Source organism: Leptodactylus fuscus, chromosome 8, assembly GCF_031893055.1.
Source record: "Leptodactylus fuscus isolate aLepFus1 chromosome 8, aLepFus1.hap2, whole genome shotgun sequence".
NCBI classification, from domain to species: domain Eukaryota; kingdom Metazoa; phylum Chordata; class Amphibia; order Anura; family Leptodactylidae; genus Leptodactylus; species Leptodactylus fuscus.
The window spans coordinates 13,766,117-13,789,578 of NC_134272.1; the positions used below are offsets into that span (position 1 = coordinate 13,766,117).

General features: G+C 44.5%; 1 protein-coding gene across 1 annotated transcript in view; it reads right to left on the reverse strand.

The window, feature by feature from the left end:
- The window catches only part of LMF1 (lipase maturation factor 1), a 164,861-nt gene that overhangs the window by 138,817 nt on the left and 2,582 nt on the right, over positions 1–23,462 (reverse strand). The window contains exon 2 of the mRNA XM_075285204.1: positions 14,907–15,216. Coding sequence (XP_075141305.1) covers positions 14,907–15,216 — 310 coding nt within the window. The remainder of the gene's footprint in view (positions 1–14,906; positions 15,217–23,462) is intronic.

Sequence of the window (23,462 nt, forward strand, 5' to 3'; positions counted from 1 at the left end):
ATCAATCTTCATTATTCCCAATGTTTAACATGTCACTTCAAACAGGCCTGAGCTGCAATAGCACGCACAGCCTACGGGCGAGAGTGGCGCCATTTCTGGCAGAAAGCAGCAGAGTTTTTCTAATCTCATGCAAAGCCCTTTTAAAGTACTAGAATGTTCTCTGATAAGCAAATAAACCTCTCCGGCTTGTACGTCACTAACAATTGAGCAAAAATGAGCCACATGTCAGCGTTTAAGGGAGGAGGAGGGGGGCGCTATTAATTAATGGGTGCACCCTGAAAGGTCCCACTTCAGAGGACAGTCCATGAACCGTATCTCTCCAGTCGCAAGAAATGAGAATTGGGCTTTCCAAGACAGAGTCTTATTAGAGGAAGCCCCGGAGACAGGGGAGACGGCATTAGTAGTGTGCACAGGATGCTACAGAGATGCTCTGCCTGCTCACAATGAAATGAATCTTTGAAATCCAATCCCGTCCGCCGAGTGCGAGAACGCCGAAACATCCAGACAGCGACTCCGCTTGCACTGATTATTTTGGTCTGTTCTTTAAATAAGCAAAAGAGGGGGGAAAAAAGACAAAAAAATTTTTCTTTTTTGTCGAGAGGATAACTCCGGGGGCAAATGATGTTTATAATGGGAATTAAATGCAGAGGAAGAATAAAAAATAAAATGAATGCTGACAGGTCCAATAACGAAACGCGAGGTACGGACGCGGCAACGCAAACTTTATTTGTTTAAAGTGGAATTAATGTAAATGTTTCTGTATATAGAGGAAATGACTGCGGTATATAAATACAGAGAGCGGGCCCGGGAACGGAAACTTCTACAGCTTTATATAGACTGTGAGGAGAGTATACAGCAACCAAGATGTATGTCACCGAATATAATATTATATCTATCTATCTACCTAATATCTGTCCATCTATCTAATATCTCCTATCTATCTCATATCTACAGTATCTATCTATCTATCTATCTCCTATTTATCTATCTCCTATCTATCTATCTATCTATCTATCTATCTCTATCATATCTACAGTATCTATCTATCATCTATCTAATATGTCATATTTATCTATCTATCTATCTCCTATCTATCTCATATCTACAGTATCTATCTATCATCTATCTATCTATCTATCTAATGTCATATCTATCTATCTAATATGTCATATCTATCTATCTATCTATCTATCTAATGTCATATCTATCTATCTAATATGTCATATCTATCTATCTATCTATCTATCTATCTATCTATCTATCTAATGTCATATCTATCTATCTATCTATCTATCTAATATGTCATATCTATCTATCTATCTCATATCTACAGTATATATCTATCTATCTAATCTATCTCTCCTATCTATCTATCTATCTAACTATCGATCATCTATCTCCTATCTATCTATCTATCTATCTATCTATCTATCTATCTATCACCTATTTATCTATCTCCTATCTATCTATCATCTATCTCCTATCTATCTATCTATCTATCTATCTATCTATCTATCTATCTATCTATTTACCTATCTATCTATCTATTTACCTATCTATCTATCTCCTATCTAGCTATCTATCTATATATCTATCCATACATCCGTGACAGATCTCCATAGCCCGCTCAGTTACCTCCGGAGCCCCAGCCCTGCGGGATGAATACTGAACCTTCTAGGTCTTTATTTCCTGCCGTTCCTGTTTTATAGCTGAAATCTCTCAGTAATTGCTGGAAACTTCCTTCATATATGTAGATGTGAGGTTTCATTTTTAGCAGCGACCCTCATCCGGGGGCAGTAGGGGGTAGAGTGGGCCAGTCAGACAAATCACAGGGTCGGGGTGGGTTTTATAGGACGTTTTGCTCGATGACTTCACACTAATCACTGTTATTATCTAAATCACCCGACACATTAAAGTGTCTGAGAACCCAGCGCGCTTTATGGGGAGGAACCGCGGCCTGAATGGCTTATTATGGTACGGCGAGGCTCGCCATGTAACCTAGACTTGTAAAGCCAAACAATATGGAAACCCTAGAATCTGTCCAATGTGGAAGTAGCAGCACCGACTATTAAAACCCTTGTAAAACTCCTCATATGAGGCATTTGGGGTGGCTTAGATGGTACCTCTTCCAGTATATGGCTGCTGCAAAGCCGATGGACCTAGTGGATACGTTTAATGGACGATCCATGGATATCGGTGCTGAGACTATTGGGTGGGGGCGACAGAAATAGAGCTAGAGGTGGAAGACTGAAAATCCAATACCCAATAGGGATCCATCATGTTATAGAACACATTTACGCTACTCCAAAAACACAATGGGGAGATATTCCAAGACTGGCGCGTCCTCAGGCCTCTGAACAAATTGGCGCATCCTCTGGCTTTCATGCGCTAGAATCTCATTATAGTAAATGTGCTGTGCCAAGGTAACCAATGTCTGCCCCCCTAAGCCTCACCGCAACACATAGACTTGGTGGAAAATTGTCTGCACGTTCCAAATATGGAAAAATGAAGCGGAAATCGAATTTTTGACTTTTTAATGTATTTTTTACACCTGAAACTGGTCTAATATATCGTATATGGCTAATGCCCTCCCCTCACAGTCCCTAACGTGGCCCTTGTGCTTTACCGCTCCAGCCTGACACTGAGCACACCGATGAGGCTCGGCCATAGAAAACCATAAATGACACTCACAGTGGCCGTCTGGAAGTGAGGACTCTGTAAGAGAAAGCTCAGGGCTTTGTAGTGAGGACACAAGCAAGGCCGAGTGTGGTCTGCGATGGTGAGGTCTAGATGTATTCAGTGCAATATAGTCTATGGCTAATGCAAATGTGTAGAGAACATAGATAGATAGATAGATAGATAGATAGATAGATAGATAGATAGATAGATAGGAGATAGATAGATAGGAGATAGATAGATAGATAGATAGATAGATAGATAGATAGATAGGAGATAGACAGATAGATAGATAGATAGATAGATAGATAGATAGATAGAAGATAGATAGACGATAGATAGATAGATAGATAGATAGATAGATAGATAGATAGAAGGAAGATAGATAGACGATAGATAGATAGATAGATAGATAGATAGATAGATAGATAGATAGGAGATAGATAGATAGATAGATAGGAGATAGATAGATAGGAGATAGATAGATAGATAGATAGATAGATAGATAGATAGATAGGAGATAGATAGATAGGAGATAGATAGATAGATAGATAGATAGATAGATAGATAGGAGATAGATAGATAGATAGATAGATAGATAGATAGATAGATAGATAGGAGATAGATAGATAGGAGATAGATAGATAGATAGATAGATAGATAGATAGATAGATAGGAGATAGACAGATAGATAGATAGATAGATAGATAGATAGAAGGAAGATAGATAGACGATAGATAGATAGATAGATAGATAGATAGATAGATAGATAGAAGATAGATAGATAGATAGATAGACGATAGACAGACAGATAGATAGATAGATAGATAGATAGATAGGATTCTCTGATGTAACTCGGTCACTGCACCGTGTAGTATTTTAACTCTCCAAGTTGGGCCAGTCCTGCGTAAAACCACAGACAGCGCAAGGTGATGACGCAAACTCAGCTCTGCTACATCTGTACGTCTGGCCTGGCTTTCTCACACATATAACCAGGCCGCGTTTGGGGATTTTTCTGCCTCTCGTGTCTATTTTACATCTGTTACCATTTAATTTAAGGCGTAAAGAAAACCGAGGATACGAGTTCTTCACTGACGTTCTGTGGAGTTCCCGGGACGGCGCCGTTGCTCCCGATCCTGGCAGGGCGGTGGTGGACATGTGACCATGTGGTGTCCTGTAATGATATGATAGTGCCGCACTTACAGGGCAGACTCAAGACGTCTGTGAACTTTGCACCTAATGTCCGTATCAGACAGCGCTTTGGATCCAAAACTCAATCCGGGGGTCTCGCAGCGCCGAAATGTGTGTGGTGCCGGCAGCGGCAATCTCAGACAGCTGTTTCCCGTTGCTGCCAAGGCTGAGCAGACCCAACGTGGTTTTGGAGGGGGGGGGAAGGAAGCGAACATAGAATGGTAGTAAATGAAACTTGTCTGGTTCCTGGATTCACTTTATTGTGGTTGTGGAATTCTAAGATCTGGGACACTCGTTTCTGCAATTACAAGAGTCGGGATTAACCCCTGAGTGTACAGCGTGGGATAAACTTACTTCGAGGGATGGGGGGGGGGGGGGGTGAAGGAGTCCTAAAGGCTAAGGCTGGTCATACATGTGAGACTAACGTTGGCTGAACCCATCAATTTCGTTAGGTCCAGCCAACCATCTAAGGCTAAGTTCACAAAAAAAAGTGCTACAAAATAGTCAACCAATGAACCCCATAATGGTCAATGGGGCTCCGTTCATGTCCGTCCATTTTTCTGTTCTGTTTTTCTTCTGGTCCTCCGACGGACGTGGACGTGACGTTAAGTGTTGACGGTAGATGTTGAGGGACAGAAGTACCAGGCTTGTTGGATTTCACTATGAACGATCCTTTCGATCACAGGGGGAAAGGCAAAATGGATAACCTGGGGTGTGGGAGTAAAGTACTGCCTCTGGTCCTCCATCCCTAGGTCAGGGCCTCTGTTTTATCTCCAGTCGCCGCTGGCCAGGTTGGAAGTGATGCAGCATGGGTAACCACTGCAGCCAAACATTGGCCAGTCACCTGTAGGGTACTGATGACATCACTGATGACATCACCAAACCCAACATGTGAGTGACAAGGCCAACAACTGGATGCAACGTCACTTCACGTCTGGCCTAGCTAGTGCAGGATGGAGTTGGGGTCCGGAAGTAGGTATCGCATTTTTTTTTTTTCTAATTTAAAGGCTGGGTCTTAAAACCCCTTTAAGATGGTGCCAGAGGAGACTTGCAGCAGTTTACCCTACTACGGAGTCAAGTATGGTGGGTGTTGGGAGAAGAAGTTGTCAGCATCTACTAGTAGGTATTTTAGTCTTGTCACATTTTACAGATATGGCACGCTTAAAGGGATTGGCAAGTCTGAAGTATTTTCTATGAGACAAGTTGACAGTTCAGGTCCCCATTCTAGAGACACATGGCACCCACCCAATTCACATCCATGTAATGCAAGGGCACAAGTGTCTCATCTATATCTTCAGTACTATACAGTCCAAATACAGCGCCACACATGTTCACAGGTTGTATGTGGTATTGCACCTTAGTCCCGTTCACTGTAACAGATCAGAGTTGCAACAACAAATGTAACCTATGGCCAGGTGTGGCGCCTCAGTGTTTTTCTAATACTGTACAAGCTCTTCTCTAAAGATAGCCGATGGCCATATGTCTTGGTCCTCCAGCCATCAGCTGCCCGGGGGAGGGGAGGGGGGCTACAGCTGGTCTGCAGGTGACAAGTGGTATTACATGGGGGCCAATCGCATGGACAGATCTCTTATAGCCCCTCCTTTATCACTTCTATATGTCTTTAAGGGGTCTTCCAGATAAAGGGCAAGAGATGAGATGAACACCACCACCATACCTGCTCTTCTTCAGGGACAATCCAACTGTGTGTCACATCTGACAGTCCAGTTCCTAGGGACAGACTGGCTAACAACCAAACGCCGATGGCAATAGATTCCTGAAAGACCCTATCATAGTCAATGGGCTCTCCTTGGGATCTGTTGATCTCCGTCTTAAGACGGATTAGGCCTTATTGGCTGTTTCAATCGTTCTTCTGGTCCTACAACACACCAGAAGAAGAGATAAAAGCAGGCAGATGTGAACACACCCTTATAAGAGCAGCTCCTGGCAGGCACTACACCTCACAGTTGTTACTTGGACGAGGACGCCAGTATTGGAACAAGAAGTTTTCACTTGACCCAATGTTATTCTTCTTCTATAAATACTGCGCCGCCTCCGCTGTCACCGCTCAACAGAAAAACGAAAAGAAAATGCTGGAAATAGATCTGCAAAGTCTCTGAAAATATAATAAATTCCACCGTATCTGTATCCAAGGATAACGCTGAGCAATAACTGTCTTCACCCTGCTTGGGGTTTTTTTGCCTTGAGATGAAGACTTGAGTAATGTGAGGCTAGTTTAGGATAGTACTGCCGCACCACAATTAAAGAGCCTGCGGTAGTTATGGAGTCTATCTATAGCAACCAGATTGTCAGCCCAGACCTGTCCCAGTTTGATAGGGATTCTGCTATCCCATTCTCTTATTGCTTTATTAATCAGATTTAACTTAATGTCAATTTAAGAAGAGACACTATAATTGGACAGGTGTCTACCCTGCACTGCCATCCTGAGAAGCTTGGTAGCAATCCTCCTATCTTCATCTCGGTTTGCTTTATTAACTAGATTTTTCGGAAATTTAGAAAGAGAAACTTTCAACTTAACCAAAGGCAGAAAATATCAACCAGATCCATAGGCTCCTGGATACAGCGTCCACCCAAAACTAGCTGCCTCAGCAGCTTTGTAGCAATCCTGTTATCCTCAACTCTGCTTTAGTAACCAGATTTTTCTGAATGTCTGAGGATATCTTTGAGATCAATATGGGCTGGACTTTAGAGTGACACGTGTCTACTCAATACTACCATCATAAGCAGCTTGGTAGTTATCCTCCTAACCTTATCAATGTTTGCTTTATTAATCAGATTTTTTTCTGGATGGAAGTTTACAAAGAGAAAATGACCAAAGGCAAAGAATATCAACCAGATCCATAGCAGACTGAACAGAACATGACAAGGGCCTACACCATACTGCCATCATGAGAAGCTTGGCAGCAATCCTCTTAGTCTCATCTGTGTTTGCTTTATTAATCAGATTTTTCTGGATGGAAGTTTAGAAAGAGAAAATGACCAAAAGCAAAGAATATCAACCAGACCCATAGTAGACTGAACACAATGTGACAAGGTCCTACACCATACTGCCATCATGAGAAGCTTGGTAGCAATCCTCCTAGTCTCATCTGTGTATGCTTTATTAACCAGATTTTTATGGATGGAAGTTTAGAAAAAGACAATGACTAAAGGCAGAGAATATCAACCAGATCCATAGCAGACTGAATAAGGTGTGACAAGGGTCCACACCATACTGCCATCATAAGTAGCTTGGTAGTAATCCTACTATCCATATCAGTGCTTGCTTTACTAATCAGATTTTTCTTAGGCTAAATTTAGAAAGAAAAACTGTTTAAAATAACAAAAAACAGAGAATATCGACCAGATCCATACGAGTCTGAATACAGTGTCTACCCCATACTGCCATCATACGTAGCTTGGTAGAAATCCTCCCATCCTCATCTCTGTTTGCTTTATTAATCAGATTTTTGAGGACAGAACTTTAGGAGGAGAAACTAACCAAAGGAAGAGGATGTAGATCAGATCTATGTTAGTCTGAAATCAGTGTGACAAGTGTCTACCCTGTGCAGCCATGATAAGCAGCTTGATAGCAATCCTCTTATTCTCATCCATGTTTGCTTTATTAATCAGATATTTCTGAATATACGTTTAAGAGGAGAAAATGGCAAAAGGCAGAGGATAACCATCAGATCCATATGAGTCAGAATTCTGCGATGCAAGTGTCTACTCTGTACGGCCATCCAAACCAACTTGGTAGAAATCCTCCTATCCTCATCTCTGTTTGCTATATCAATCAGATTTTTCTGAATATAAGTTTAGGAAGAGAAAATGACCAAAGGCAAAGCAGAGATCAGATCCATAGTAGTGTGACAAGTGTCTATACCATGATGCCATCATATGTAGCTTGGTAGTAATCTTCCTATCCATATCTCCAGTGGGGTAACTAGGTGCAAAAGTCCAGCTTGGGCCCCCCACAACAAATTTCTCCCCATTTGAGCTACAAATCAACCCCCCCAGCCCAGAATCCGTCCGTAACTATACTCTGACCAGTTGCTCCATGTGAAATGAAAAGGTTAATTTTCACTTTTTTGACAGTAGAAGGTTAAGTGTTATAAATTTTCTCATTCCCGCTCACCAGAGGACAGGGGTAATAAATTTACAATGTGCAAAATGCCAGAGATCAGAGGGATTGAGAAAGGTGATCAAAGAAGTTTAATCGCCTTTTCTGTGTTGAGGGTGACCTGTTGGCCCCCAGGCTTATGAACCCAGTGGTAGATAAGACCATTGTGAACAACTTAAATTATGCCAGGGCTTCTGTGCCCCCTAAGGCTTCTGGGCCTGAGTGCGACTGCATCCACTCAAGTTATGCCCCTACATATCTCCGCTTGCTTTATTAATCAGATTTTTTCTGATACAGGTTTAGAGGGTCAAAACTCTTTAAAATAACCAAAAGCAGAGAATGTCCCCTAGATTCTTACATGTTAGAGTTCATTGTGATAGGTGTCTACCAGACATGCACAATACAGTCAAAATCACCAGTATCTTTGCAGAAAAATCTGATGTCTATGGCCAGATTGAGTATGGCGATACAAAGTTACATTGCTACTGCCGAGGGGTGCTTCCCTGTTCTATAACCATCATGATAATGTCATTTTATAACGTGTCCATGAGGTGAAGACCCCGGGACAAGAGAACTCGACAGTGGACAGAAAAAGTATAAAAACGATTAAACTTTCCCATACAAGGAAGAGAAACGGAAAGTGAATTATCTCATTAAATCCTATTGACTGCCAGGATCTTTGGCCTATTTCTCCAGGACACTGGGAGGCGGACTGGTGCCTGATTTGGTTATCTCTATAAATGGCCTGCAGCCAATGGTTTTCATTGTGGAAATTGGCTTTTGTCAAGTTATGCAAGGGCCAGATCAAAAGATGTGAATGGCAAGCAGCAAGCAGTGCTTCTTCATTCGTCTTACCCCCGGGGGAGGAATATTGTGCTGATGCTGGAAATCCACAGACACTGGGATACATTACAGGACTTAGCACACAAAGTCATACCAGTTCTGACTGAAGGAAGAAGATTTAAAGGGATTTGTCACATAATTGAACTTTTACAAATATCTGATCACTAAAATGAAAAGTGAGAAGAAAATGGGTAGCATGAGTATAGTCAAGGGAATGAGAATGACGTCCATCAGGGTTGCCATTGAGGGAATGAGAAAGATGTCCATTGGGGAACCATCCAAAGGATGAATCAGGGAGTTGATCAAGGGAATGAGAATGATCTCCATCAGCAGGTCCATGGATGCAATGACAATGACGTCCATGAAGGGGAGGTAGAGTGGTTGAAGTAGGGGGTCCATCAAAAGAATGACCTCCATCAGGGATCCATTGAGTGATTGAGAATGAGCTTCAACAGAAGATCCAGCAACAGAATGAGAATGACCTCTGTGAGGGAAACCATCGAGGGAATGAATCAGGGGTATATAAACAGAATGAACACCATCAGGGTGTCCAATGAGGGAATGAGAAAAACCTTCAATGGGGGACTATCAATAGGATGTATCAGGGAGTCCATCAACGGAATGAGAATGCTCTCCATCAGGAGGTCCATTGATGCAATGACAATGACGTCCATGAAGGGGAGGCAGAGTGGATGAACTAGGGGGTCCATCAAAAGAATGACCTCCATCAGGGTTACATCGAGGGATTGAGAATGACCTTCAACAGGGTGTCTTGCAACAGCATGAGGATGACCTCTGTGAAGGGGACCATCGAGGGAATGAATCAGGGGTCCAACAACAGAATGAACACCATCAGGGTGTCCATTGATGAAATATAAAAGGCCTTCAATGGGGGACTATCAAAAGGATGAATTAGGGAGTCCATCAAGGAATGAGAATGCCCTCCATCAGGAAGTCCATCGATGGAATGAGAATGACCTATATGATAGGGTGGAAGAGTGAATGAATTAGAGGCTCCATAAAGAGAATTGACCTCCATCAATGGTCCATTATGGGAACGAGAATGACCTTCAACAGGGTGTCTAGTAAGAGCATGAGGATGACTTCTCTGAGGGGGACCATCAATGGAATAATCAGAGGTCCACCAACCACATGATCTCCATCAAGGGGTCCAGGGAGGAAAGGAGTATGACCTCCATTAGGAGGGGGTCCAACGAGAGGATGAGAATGAGCTCCACAAGGGAGGTCCATCGAAAAAATGAGAATAATCTCCTCAGGTGAGTATATCAAGGGAATGAGAATGATCGCCATCGGGGGAGGCCCATCAATGGAATAAGTATGACTTCCATCAGGGAGAGAATTGAGGAAAGGAGAATGATCTCTATCAGGGTGTATATCGAAGGAGGGATCTGGGGGTACACTGAGGGAATAAGAAAGACAACCTGGGAGTCTATCGATAAAATGAGAATGACCTCCATCAGGTGGCCCATTGAAGGGAATGAAAATAAGATGCATCAAAAGGCCCATCAAGGGAAAGAGAAGAACAACCTGAATGTCATCGAGAAAATGAGGATGACAACTATCAGGGTCCAGTGAGGGAATGAGAATGACATCCTGGGAGTCCATCGATAAAATGAGAATGACATCTATTAGAAAGTCCAGCAAGGGAAAGAGAAGAACAAAATGGGTGTCCATTGAGGAAATTAGACTGACCAGTATCCGGATCCCCAGGTAATGAGAAAGCCTCAGAGGTCTATTGAGGTAATGAGAGTGATCTGAAATATTCGGCGTTCTGAAAGTCTGGATTATGAGCGTCTTTGCTTTTTGCAACTAATCGGGGTTCCCTTTCAGTAGCGTGTTAAAAGATACGAAATAGTGGAAAGGCCATGTAAATATACATAATAGGGGAAGTAATGGACAATATTGGGACATTCAATATACAGACACTGCATTTCAGCCTTCTGTCCTATACATTTCCTTCAATCCTTAGGTATTGGGCTGTCAAGGCAATTGTGCACCCTTCAGCTGCTGGAACAATGCCGTTGGCACCGTATAGCCAGTGTTCTGGAAGGAAGAGGGGACATGTGAGTTTGGCTTTGAAACTGATCCCCTCTTCTCTCACCAGTGATACAGGAAGTATCCCCAAAGCTTCTTCCTTTGCAGGAAGGATGACCCCCTATGAGCCCTGTACATTGACTTTAAAAGTCTCGCGGATAATCTGCTTCTCTTTTTGTTTTCTATCTCCAGTCTGTGAAAAACAAGAATTAAAACAAAGGCGGCTCTGTTCGCCGGGCCAAACAGAAGGGACACATAAAAGGAGGTAGGAACGGGCAATTAACCGAGAAACGAGGCGCTGTGCGTTCTATTATGTATGTGCGCATCCTGTAAATACGCAGAAGCCGCATGTATATGTATGTACTGGGAATACATGACGGTGGGGTGTATATACTTGTACAATTGTAAGGCAGTAGAGATACTGGTCCTGGTAAACTGTCCTACTGATGTACAGACTGTGCTTACTGTCATTTCTGTATTCAAAAAGGCTCAGGATGAAGAATAGTAATGGCTGTAATGTACACTAGTGGACAGCGCCACCAATTACCACAATAACAGAACCCAAATCTGAGCACCGCTCACTAATCTGCTGGTACAGTCACTGTGTACATACATTACATTACTTATCCTGTATTATGCTCCAGAGCTGCGCTCACTAATCTGCTGGTACAGTCACTGTGTACATACATTACATTACTTATCCTGTATTATACTCCAGAGCTGCGCTCACTATTCTGCTGGTACAGTCACTGTGTACATACATTACATTACTTATCCTGTATTATACTCCAGAGCTGCGCTCACTATTCTGCTGGTACAGTCACTGTGTACATACTTTACATTACTTATCCTGTATTATACCCCAGAGCTGCGCTCACTAATCTGCTGGTACAGTCACTGTGTACATACATTACATTACTTAACCTGTATTATACTCCAGAGCTGCTCTCACTATTCTGCTGGTACAGTCACTGTGTACATACATTACATTACTTATCCTGTACTGATCCTGAGTTACATCCTGTATTATACTCCAGAGCTGAGCTCACTATTCTGCTGGTACAGTCACTGTGTACATACATTACATTACTTATCCTGTACTGATCCTGAGTTACATCCTGTATTATACTCCAGAGCTGCGCTCACTATTCTGCTGATACAGTCACTGTGTACATACATTACATTACTTATCCTGTACTGATCCTGAGTTACATCCTGTATTATACTCCAGAGCTGTGCTCACTATTCTGCTGGTACAGTCACTGTACATACATTACATTACTTATCCTGTATTATACTCAAGAGCTGTGCTCACTAGTCTGCTGGTACAGTCACTGTGTACATAGATTACATTACTTATCCAGTACTGATCCTGAGTTACATCCTGTATTATACTCCAGAGCTACGCTCACTATTCTGCTGGTGCAGTCACTGTGTACATACATTACATTACTTATACTGTATTATACTCCAGAGCTGCACTCACTATTCTGCTGGTACAGTCACTGTGTACATACATTACTTATCCTGTACTGATCCTGAGTTACATCCTGTATTATACTCAAGAGCTGCGCTCACTATTCTGCTGGTACAGTCACTGTGTACATTCATTACTTATCCTGTATTATACTCCAGAGCTGCACTCACCATTCTGCTGGTACAGTCACTGTGTACATACATTACATTACTTATCCTGTATTATACTCCAGAGCTGCACTCACCATTCTGCTGGTACAGTCACTGTGTACATACATTACATTACTTATCCTGTATTATACTCCAGAGCTGCACTCACTATTCTGCTGGTACAGACCCTGTGTACATACATTACATTACTTATCCTGTACTGATCCTGAGTTACATCCTGTATTATACTCCAGAGCTGCACTCACTATACTGCTGGTGCAGTCACTGTGTACATACATTACATTACTTATCCTGTACTGATCCTGTATTATACTGCAGAGCTGCGCTCACTGTTCTGCTTATGCAAAAAAAGTTTTACTGTAATTGTTCTCTAAAAAATAATGTGAACTTACTCTATATCTCATTTACAATGTCTTATGAAAATGGTACAAATGTACGACTCAATCCAACGGGCTTAATGTCCATCTCACCATAAATCTAGGCTGATCCCTGACGGGCAGCTACAGGTCGCTGCACATTTTCATTCTGCCAGTAAACAGCCTTCTATGACAATACAGTTCTCCCCAATAATATATGTTCAAAGAGAATGGGATTAAGCTCAAAAACATGTCTCACCTGTGACCGGCCAGGCATGGCAGGTAGAAGCAAAGGCGCAAGCACTCAGGTGAGCTAGTAACGGCAATCTGAAGCCTGGCTGGTGAGCAGGTGGGTGCAGTGACGGATCAGTCAGCAGGTATGGGAGCGGTGCCGACTCTACATAACATAGGAGCACACCCTGATAAATCTGCCCATCATGGGGCAGTATGTTACAGTGTATGCACAATAATAATGTGCCGTCCTCGCCACTGACCCGTGGCCGCCGTGTAATGAAAGGCACAAGCACGCACCAGTGATCGCCAGCAATGAAAAGACTTCAACTGGGTTTTCCTTCTCGGCAAAAAATTTAAATAAAAAAAATCTAATTTCCAGTTTCATGTACGCTGTGTGACAATGGCCCGGGATCTGGTACTGTCTGGGAATCTGGCTAAAGTGGGATGGAGTAGCAGCTGCTCATGGCGGGACATGATATTACTACTACACTGCAGGTGCAGTAAAGGGGTACTTTAGATTTATGCAAATTAGGCTTAAAAGGTACGTTCATATACCAATTATATACTGTATAATCTATATACAACCTTCAGCCACGACATACATTATTTATCCTATACTGTGATATACATTACATTACATCTCCTGTATTATACTCCAGAGCTGCACTCACTATTCTTCTGGTGCAGTCACTGTGTACATACATTACATTACTTATCCTGTATTATACTCCAGAGCTGCGCTCACTATTCTGCTGGTGCAGTCACTGTGTACATACATTACATTACTTATCCTGTATGATACTCCAGAGCTGCGCTCACTATTCTGCTGGTACAGTCACTGTGTACATACATTACATTACTTATCCTGTATTATACTCCAGAGCTGCGCTCACTATTCTGCTGGTATAGTCACTGTGTACATACATTACATTACTTATCCTGTATTATACTCCAGAGCTGCGCTCACTATTCTGCTGGTATAGTCACTGTGTACATACATTACATTACTTATCCTGTATTATACTCCAGAGCTGCGCTCACTATTCTGCTGGTACAGTCACTGTGTACATACATTACATTACTTATCCTGTATTATATTCCAGAGCTGCGCTCACTATTCTGCTGGTACAGTCACTGTGTACATACATTACATTACTTATCCTGTATTATACTCCAGAGCTGCGCTCACTATTCTGCTGGTACAGTCACTGTGTACATACATTACATTACTTATCCTGTATTATATTCCAGAGCTGCGCTCACTATTCTGCTGGTACAGTCACTGTGTACATACATTACATTACTTATCCTGTATTATATTCCAGAGCTGCGCTCACTATTCTGCTGGTACAGTCACTGTGTACATACATTACATTACTTATCCTGTATTATATTCCAGAGCTGCGCTCACTATTCTGCTGGTACAGTCACTGTGTACATACATTACATTACTTATCCTGTATTATATTCCAGAGCTGCGCTCACTATTCTGCTGGTACAGTCACTGTGTACATACATTACATTACTTATCCTGTATTATATTCCAGAGCTGCGCTCACTATTCTGCTGGTACAGTCACTGTATGAATGAATAGATAACTTGGTGCCACCATTCCCTTTGCACTTGGCACAGTGTATCGGACATGCTGCACTGACAAGGGGAATGGTGACGCTCAGCTACTACAGTATTTCAGTCAAACATTTCCAGGAGGATTAGCAGAGCAAAAAAACAATAAATGACAACAGACAATTCTCTGCTCTACCACGACACTGGCGTACACTCACCAAAGCTGTCCCACGCTCACTACAGAGTGGTAGAGAGCCCACAGCGTGCCCATCATGATCATGTTGGCGCACCCAGTTATCACAATGGCAGCGGAGATCACCAGGCCAAGCAGAGCGATATTATCCAGGTGGGTATCCATGGTGGACCAGTCCAGCAGCCAGAGAACGGTGGGCGCGTGGCTTAGGGCTTCTATGCCGATTTTGCCCCCAAAGTACTTCTTGATGTTCTCTAGGTGCAGCTTGCATGGCAGCAATCCCCGATCTCCAATCAGCTGCTTGTTTTGGTGGAAAGCCACAAGGAATGCCACGACTGGAAGAGAAAGAGACAGAAGTAAGAGGAGGGGTCACACACCGCCTATCGGGGCCTAAATCAAAGGTAGGCAACCCTCGGCACTCCAGCTGTTGTAAAACTACAACTCCCAGCATGCACTCTCGCTCTGGTGTTCTTGGATCTCCCATGGAAGTGAATGGAGCATGTTGGGAGTTGTAGTTCCACAGCAGCTGGCGTGCCAAAGGTTGCTGACCCCTGGCCTAAGTACAGGGCGGTATAATCTGACTATATGGTGCAGGAAACTAAAATCAATCGATTACTTCTGCCTGATAGCCACAGATTGCCGTCACATCCTGTTTTGATTTACCTTGCGGTCAGTCTTAACTGCAATTCTAGAATTCTATTCACATGTTAAAATTACAATTCAAGATTGCACCGACTCCTAACACTTCTTGAGCCGGGGAGACATTTCCATAAAGTGGTTGTCCCAAAATGAGACAACCTATTTAAAGGGGTTCTCTAGGACTATGAAAGTGTTCACCTGTCCTTAGGATATGGCATCAGTATCAGATTAGGGGGGGGGTCTGACAACCAGGACTCCAACAGGTCAGCTGACTGGAGGGATTTCAGCACTAGGACAAGCACAGCACCATACACTGTATAGTGGCTGGGCTTGGTATTGCAGCTTGGCCCCATTCATTTGCATGGGACTGAGTCACACTATGGCTTAAGAAGAGGAAATGGAGCTCACCCAAGCATACTGGCAGGGGAGCCGGGTGTCAGAATACCAAATACGAGTCTATCAATTTAATACTGAGGATCAATATCATAGTCCCGGAGAACCCCTTTAAGTCTAGTTACCATGTTGCTTTGGAATATTTGGAATATAAGGGGGTGTAAGGTTTTCTAGTAATACATTCTATGCTCTAATCCATGCCCCCTCTCCAAAAACAAAACAGAAGGCCATTGCACAACTGATCCCCAGGGGCCTTTTTTGCATTCTGCCCGTGTGGGCACAAACAAGGGCCCTTGTCCTGAAAGCTTCATCGGGTCCCTACAGAAGGTGGAGGAGTTCGTCTAAGGCCTGGAATGGAGGAATCATAAAGCGAGCCGGCACCTCCCACCGCTAATAAAGTCATTTTCATTGCAGCAGACTAACATTATCTGCCCCGTAAACGCGGCCCACCGCGGCCAAACGGAAGCCCCTTTCCTGCGAGGTCTGTCTGAGGGATTTAATTACAGCACAAAAGCCTGGGACCGAAGCCTTGTAAGAGAGCGCTGCTCCGATCGGCTGCATTCACTCATTTTTTCACTTTATTTTGGGTAGGGGTAGGGGGGGGGGGTTGTCCTAATTTTTTGGCACCATCCATGCATGAGACAATTACAGGGTTCTGCAACCTTCTAATAGACTTTACCAGCTAGCTGTCAGTCAATGGTATCATTTAAAGGGGAATTATAATCATTTAAAGGGGATTTGGACTCTATCCCCAACACTGTGTCGCCAGGCCCAGCTCCCTTTCTCATATCGTTGAGGCCAATCGCTGGTAAGAAACCGCTGACGTATATTTAGGACATCACCGAGGCCACTCAGCGGCCATGTCATTCTCTCTCATTTTACAACATGGCTGACCCAGCACAAGAAGAACGACAGCAGAGAACTGAGAATAGGCAGGTAAGACATTTTTCTTGTTGTTTTTTTTGGTTTCCACCTACCTTGGCCACCAGAGTTTGCTTTAAACCCTGGACAACCCCTTTAAGTGTCGGTGTGCTATGATGTATCAGTACAGATGTACAATGTATCAGCTTTAAGGGGGATTCTGGTCACAGAAAGTTACCCCTTACTGTCGAAGTTGAGAAGTGAATGGCTGTGAATGGACTGACGGAGAGGGACAGCTGTCTATGGCGAATCTGATGAATTAAAGTAAGTAAGCGGCCATTTTCTTGTGGCCCGGTATGCACAGTCGGCACTGCCCGAGGCCTAGAAGTTTGACCCCCAGCGCCGGAAGAAGACGTGCAGAGGGGCCGTTCCTGAAGAAGATGGAGAATTCTCTTGCAGCATTGGGATGCCCCAGTGCTGTTTGAGCGCTGAGGACCGCCCCCCATGCCGCGAGAGAACTCATTTGCATACAGACGAAAACCCAGATTTCTACCGAACGGCGGCGACGCGGAGAAGACATCTAAAGGTAGGCGAAGAATAGACTTTCTTAAGGCTATTCCTACGTGTGATCTACAAAAAATTTGATTTTAATGGTAGTATCCCTTTAAATGGGGACTGATGTAATGCTTCAATAAACACTGAGGTGCTTTGTACCCCACTTCTTGTGATTGGTGGGGGTCACAGTGATCAGACCCCCATCAATCAACAAGTTTCTATGAACGGAATCCCCCTTAGAACAATCAGACACAAGTGTACACAAGAGATATTCTTCCTTTCGTGTGTCAGTCTTTACTATTATTCCGGTATTCTATTCATAAGCTAGGAGATCAGGAGGAAGAAATACGGTGGTCACTGTGTCTCATTTACAGCAGCAATATATTGGGAGTGAGGTCAGTGAAATACAGCAATACAATATCAATTCTTAAAAGTAACCAACACACGCACAAAACGGCAAACACGTACAGTAAATCCATTTCCTCAAGATCTATCCCGAAAGTTGTGAGGGGAATTCAAGAAGTCACTGCGAATTGCACAACCGGGTCATGTGCCAGGCCTGACTGCATTAACCCTACTGAGTAATAGGATCCTATAGAGAAGATAGTGGCAAGTGCACCTACTGCTGCCCTCGCTGACCTACCCCTTGGACATGACCAAGACTAATATATATATATATATATATATATATATATATCTTAAATAACCTGCCCCCTTCACATGTGACATGGGGACATTCCTGGCTAGATCAAGGTCTAAGTGGGACACGGACCATCACATTATACTGACACACAGCACCCGCACAACCGTCCCATTGGTGTATCCACGCAGCAGCTCTGTAATCCGGGTGCACATTTTGAATTTCTGAGAGTCCAAGCAAAGCCATGCCTGCCCCCTCCCTATAATGCACCCTTAGTACTGCCTTCTTAGGTCCCCATGCATTTGTTTGGTTCACATAGTAGGCGATATGGCTATGGACAATAAAGCAGCATCACAGACCGCCCAATCCAAACAATAGCCCCATAGCGAACCCAAACAAGGGTCTCGGAGCAACAATACTGCACTGCGCCGGCTCCTTGGAATGGTCACAGTAGAGGTCTGATAATGGAGACGTGACTTGTGGAGGTCGGGGCTGGGACCCTCATTCCCATGCTATAATCTTGCTCTTGGGTGTATGGTTGTACACAGGCCGCCATCTTTCCAGCACTGACCTTTATGTAACTGATGGTCTGCGCCCTCCTGCAAGTTTGTCCTCACTCTGTTTTGCTTACCACTACCCATGTGGCTATGAGCTATGCCCTGGGCATCAGCAGAAAAATACAGCATGAAACAACACAAAGTATTCATCACCCCGTTGTAGTAACAGTAAGTGAGCGACAGCCGGGAAACCCCTGCACAGGCTGCAGCTCATCTGGCGCCTCATACTCTACTAAATATAGAACATAGGCTGATTTATACATTGTCATAATTCTAATATATGATAACTGTAGTGACCCCAGATACAGTATAATGTGCACTCAGTGCCCCACACATTGTATACTGACCCCTTAGTGTCCTACATAAATTATACTGTGTGTAGGACACTAAGGGTCAGGAGACTTAATGACCTCATACTCAGTATACCGGCCCCTTAGATCCTTCCCACACAGTATAGTGCCCCCTAGAGCCCAACCACACACAGTATACTGCCCCCTAGAGCCCACACACACACAGTATACTGCCCCCTAGAGCCCACACACAGTATACTGCCCCCTAGAGCCCCCACACACAGTATACTGCCCCCCCTAGAGCCCCCACACACAGTATACTGCCCCCTTAGAGCCCCCACACACAGTATACTGCCCCCCTAGAGCCCCCACACACAGTATACTGCCCCCTAGAGCCCACACACACAGTATACTGCCCCCTAGAGCCCACACACACAGTATACTGCCCCCTAGAGCCCACACACACACAGTATACTGCCCCCTAGAGCCCACACACACACAGTATACTGCCCCCCTAGAGCCCCCACACACAGTATACTGCCTCCTTAGAGCCCACACACACACACAGTATACTGCCCCCTAGAGCCCATACACACAGTATACTGCCCCCTAGAGCCCCCCCACACACACACAGTATACTGGCCCCCTAGAGCCCACACACACAGTATACTGCCCCCCTAGAGCCCACACACACAGTATACTGCCCCCCTAGAGCCCACACACACAGTATACTGCCCCCCTAGAGCCCACACACACAGTATACTGCCCCCTAGAGCCCCCCCCACACACACACACACACACAGTATACTGGCCCCCTAGAGCCCACACACACAGTATACTGCCCCCCTAGAGCCCACACACACAGTATACTGCCCCCTAGAGCCCCCCCCCCCCCCCCACACACACACACAGTATACTGGCCCCCTAGAGCCCACACACACAGTATACTGCCCCCCTAGAGCCCACACACACAGTATACTGCCCCCCTAGAGCCCACACACACAGTATACTGCCCCCCTAGAGCCCACACACACAGTATACTGCCCCCCTAGAGCCCACACACACAGTATACTGCCTCCTTAGAGCCCCCACACACAGTATACTGCCTCCTTAGTGCTCCCTTAGACAGTACAAGGCTCCCTTAATGGCCCTATACACAATATACTGCACCTCTAGGACACTCACACAAAGTATAATACTCCCTTAGTGGCCCACATACAATATACTGCCCCCTAACATAGTATAGCGCCCCTTTAATGGTCCCCACACTCCGTATACTGACCCCTTAGTAGACCTTACCCGTCACACCAGCTCTAAAGTCACAGAGTGGATTCAGGAGTTGCGGCACGTTACGTCCACATTCTCCATGTTACGTCCACACTCTCCTCCCGTTTCCTGAATCAGACCTGTGTACCGCCATAGTTATACACTACAGACTAGTCTTGTATAATCTGCTTCCTGGGGGTCCAACCTAACCTATAACATAAGTTTGTAACCACAGAGACACACAGATCCTTATACAAGCTGCATACACAAAACGAGGGGAGATTCTTAATCAAATCTATTTGCAAAGGGGCTTCGATTTTTGAGCCTATTCACTTTCTGGACCCCAGGGTTCCCCAAATGCCACCCACACACAAGGGCGCTCTCCCCGCTAATCACCGACAGGATTCACATTCAGGTCTGCAGCGGGGTCTCTCTTAATTATGAACATGAGCGTTCACCAAAATATAATTTTCCACGGTTATTTCAATAAAATTCTGAAGAGCTGCGTGAAACCACCGCCAATTACCGCACGTGATTTTAGGAAAAGAACTGTAGATTTCATAGGAGTCTGATGACCGGGACTGATGAGAAGATCCGTCAGTCTGATGTCTGCTCTCGTATAGGGCTATAATGACCGCGCTGCAGGCACAGACGCCCGCCATCCAGGAATTTTTACACGCAACTTCAAAAAGTTACATTACTACAGGATCCATATTCTTCAAGGTTTCCTTTCGAGGAGAGACTTTCCAACATTGAAGAATTGCCAATACTGTGTTAATACTTAACGTGTGCTAATAAGGGGGACATCAAAGACTCCGGATAGTCATTTTTTCCATGCGTTTGAAATTATTGGGGAACTAGCCCCCTCCAATGTAAAAGGGAAGCCAAAAATGACCCCTTATAGGCAGGCTCTTTCTCTTGTGAGCTCAGCCGTGTCTGCTCTCGACTTCAGACAGTCTTCAGAATCTGTGACAGGAAGCGGCTGTCTGGCAAATATCAATGCCAGCCATTTTAGCTGCCATGGGCTGCTTTTTTCGGTCACCCAGAAGGAACCAAAGGACTCAGCTTTAAAAGGAGCATTCCCAACCCCAATCCACAGGATGGGATACATCTTGATGATGGGTGGGGGTCCGACCACTAAGGCCCCCACTGATCAAGAGAACGGGATATTTTTGTCCTTAGTTCTGAGTGGACAGGTGGGCAGTCTGCCCGACAAGCTCCAACAGTCCTGACCATCTCTGGCACTTCCATTAAAGGGATTCTACCATTAAAATCTAATTTTTAAGAAATTCTTAAGAAAGGCTATTCTACTCCTACCTTTAGATGTCTTCTCTGCACCGCCATTCCATAGAAATCCTGGTTTTCTCTGTATGCAAATGAGTTCTCTCGTAGCACTGGGGGCGGTCCTCAGGGCTCAATCAGCACTGGGAGCATCCACAATGCTGCAAGAGAACTCTCCAGCGACGCCTCCATCTTTTTCAGGAACGGGCTCTTCACACGTCTTCTTCCAGCGCTGGGGGTCAAACTTCTAAGCCTCGGGCAGAGCTAACTGCGTAACCCCACAGGCCACAAGAAAATGGCCGCTTACTTACTGTAAGAGGATGCGTGAAGAGGACGGTCCTGAAGATGATGGAGGCGGCGCTGGAGAGTTCTCTCGCAGAATTGGGGACGCCCCCAGTGCTGTTTGAGCGCTGGGACCCGCCCCCAGTAGTACAAGAGAACTCATTTGCATACCAATGTAACCGGGATTTCTACAGAAAGACGACGTGGAGAAGACATCTAAAGGTAGGAGAAGAATAGCCTTTCTAAAGGCTATTCCTACATGTGATTGACAAAAATGTGATTTTAATGGTAGAATTCCTTTAAAACTAATGGGGCGGTATGTGCGCTGTCCAACCAGCACTCCATTCAGTAAGAGACAAAACTCCCCCATTCTCTTGATCGGTTGGGTCCTGCGTGGTCAGACCTCTACTGATCTGTTGTGTGAATAGGGAATAAATTGCTAAGATGGAATAGCCCTTTAAGCATTGTGTCCCTTCATTTCTGTCCTGCCTGTCTCTCTCCGGTGAGCGGCGGTCTAGTATGGATTCATATAAAGTCTATGGACGGCTCAGGACCCTCGCACTACACACCATTTAGTACAAGGTAGTGGTCTTGAGCAATTCTTGTATTATATGGATAGTCATACATCTGAATGGTCGCCATGTAATATCACATCCACTCTAGAGGATATGCCTAGCTGGTCATAGCCTTCTGTGGCAAAATAAGTTGTATGTTGGGCTTGCAGGACCCCTTTAATACTAAGCAGCCTGACACTATATGGTCCGAGATGTCCCTTTAGTAGACTGAGACACGTCAAACCTCAGATAGAGAAGGGAAGATCTACCATGTTGTCAACGGATGAGCTCAAGATGAAAATCTGGACTCTAAAGGGATCCCATTCTCACACAAGGATTGTACAGCTCGTTTTTAAAGGGACATTTTTGGATCCCTATTCGCACCCCCAGCTCCCATCTCGTCTCCTGGCTCAAGCTGTTCTCAGCTGAAGCAGCTGGGGTGGAACATTAGCTTTTTCGTTGCGGAGAGAATATCCAATTTTCCGCCACATTTCTAACACGAGCTCTCAGGAGAGTGGAGGGACGGCACAGGGTCTTCTTCTGAACTGTTCAAGTGACCAGTCCTCCACGTGAACGCCTAAATCTCAAACACTGCCTTGACACGAGGTGAGCCGGGTTTAAGGAACAGCAAAGTTGACAAAGTATTAGCTACCCTGACAAAGCCAGCACTCGACAAGACTGTGGGGCTCCTGAGTGGTCAGCCGTGGCCGTGTACCTGTATTAACTGTGATTTATCAGGTTTGGCCGTGACCGTGTTCACATTATCTTTAAAAAAAATAATGAATGGAAATTGTTTGGGTATTTTTTCTATGGAAAACCTCCTAAAGTAATTCTACTTGGTCTGCTTGAAGCTCAATGCCATTCAAGTGAATGGGGCTGAGTCAATGCCAAGTACACCTACTGCACAAAGTGAGGGGCTGTGCTTAGTATTCAGCAAAGAGGCTGCAGCCATCCCCAAAATGATGGGTGTCGGACAACCACCAATCGGATACCGATGACCTATCCCAAGTAGCATAAGCGCTGTTGTCATTTTCATCATGACAACTACATATGGATCCATTTCCATCTTCTATGATTCACCATCCTGTTGGATGCAATGGGAGAGTTATCAGTTCCGAGAGTCCCCCATTATTACCTATAGACTGGTAAAAACGCAAACCAAATCGTCTATCTCTATTCACAACAAAACCAAGCGAACATTGATACATGACCCTCGTTGTCCCCATATAATCCGAAAAAATTCCCATGGGGGGGCACCAGGCC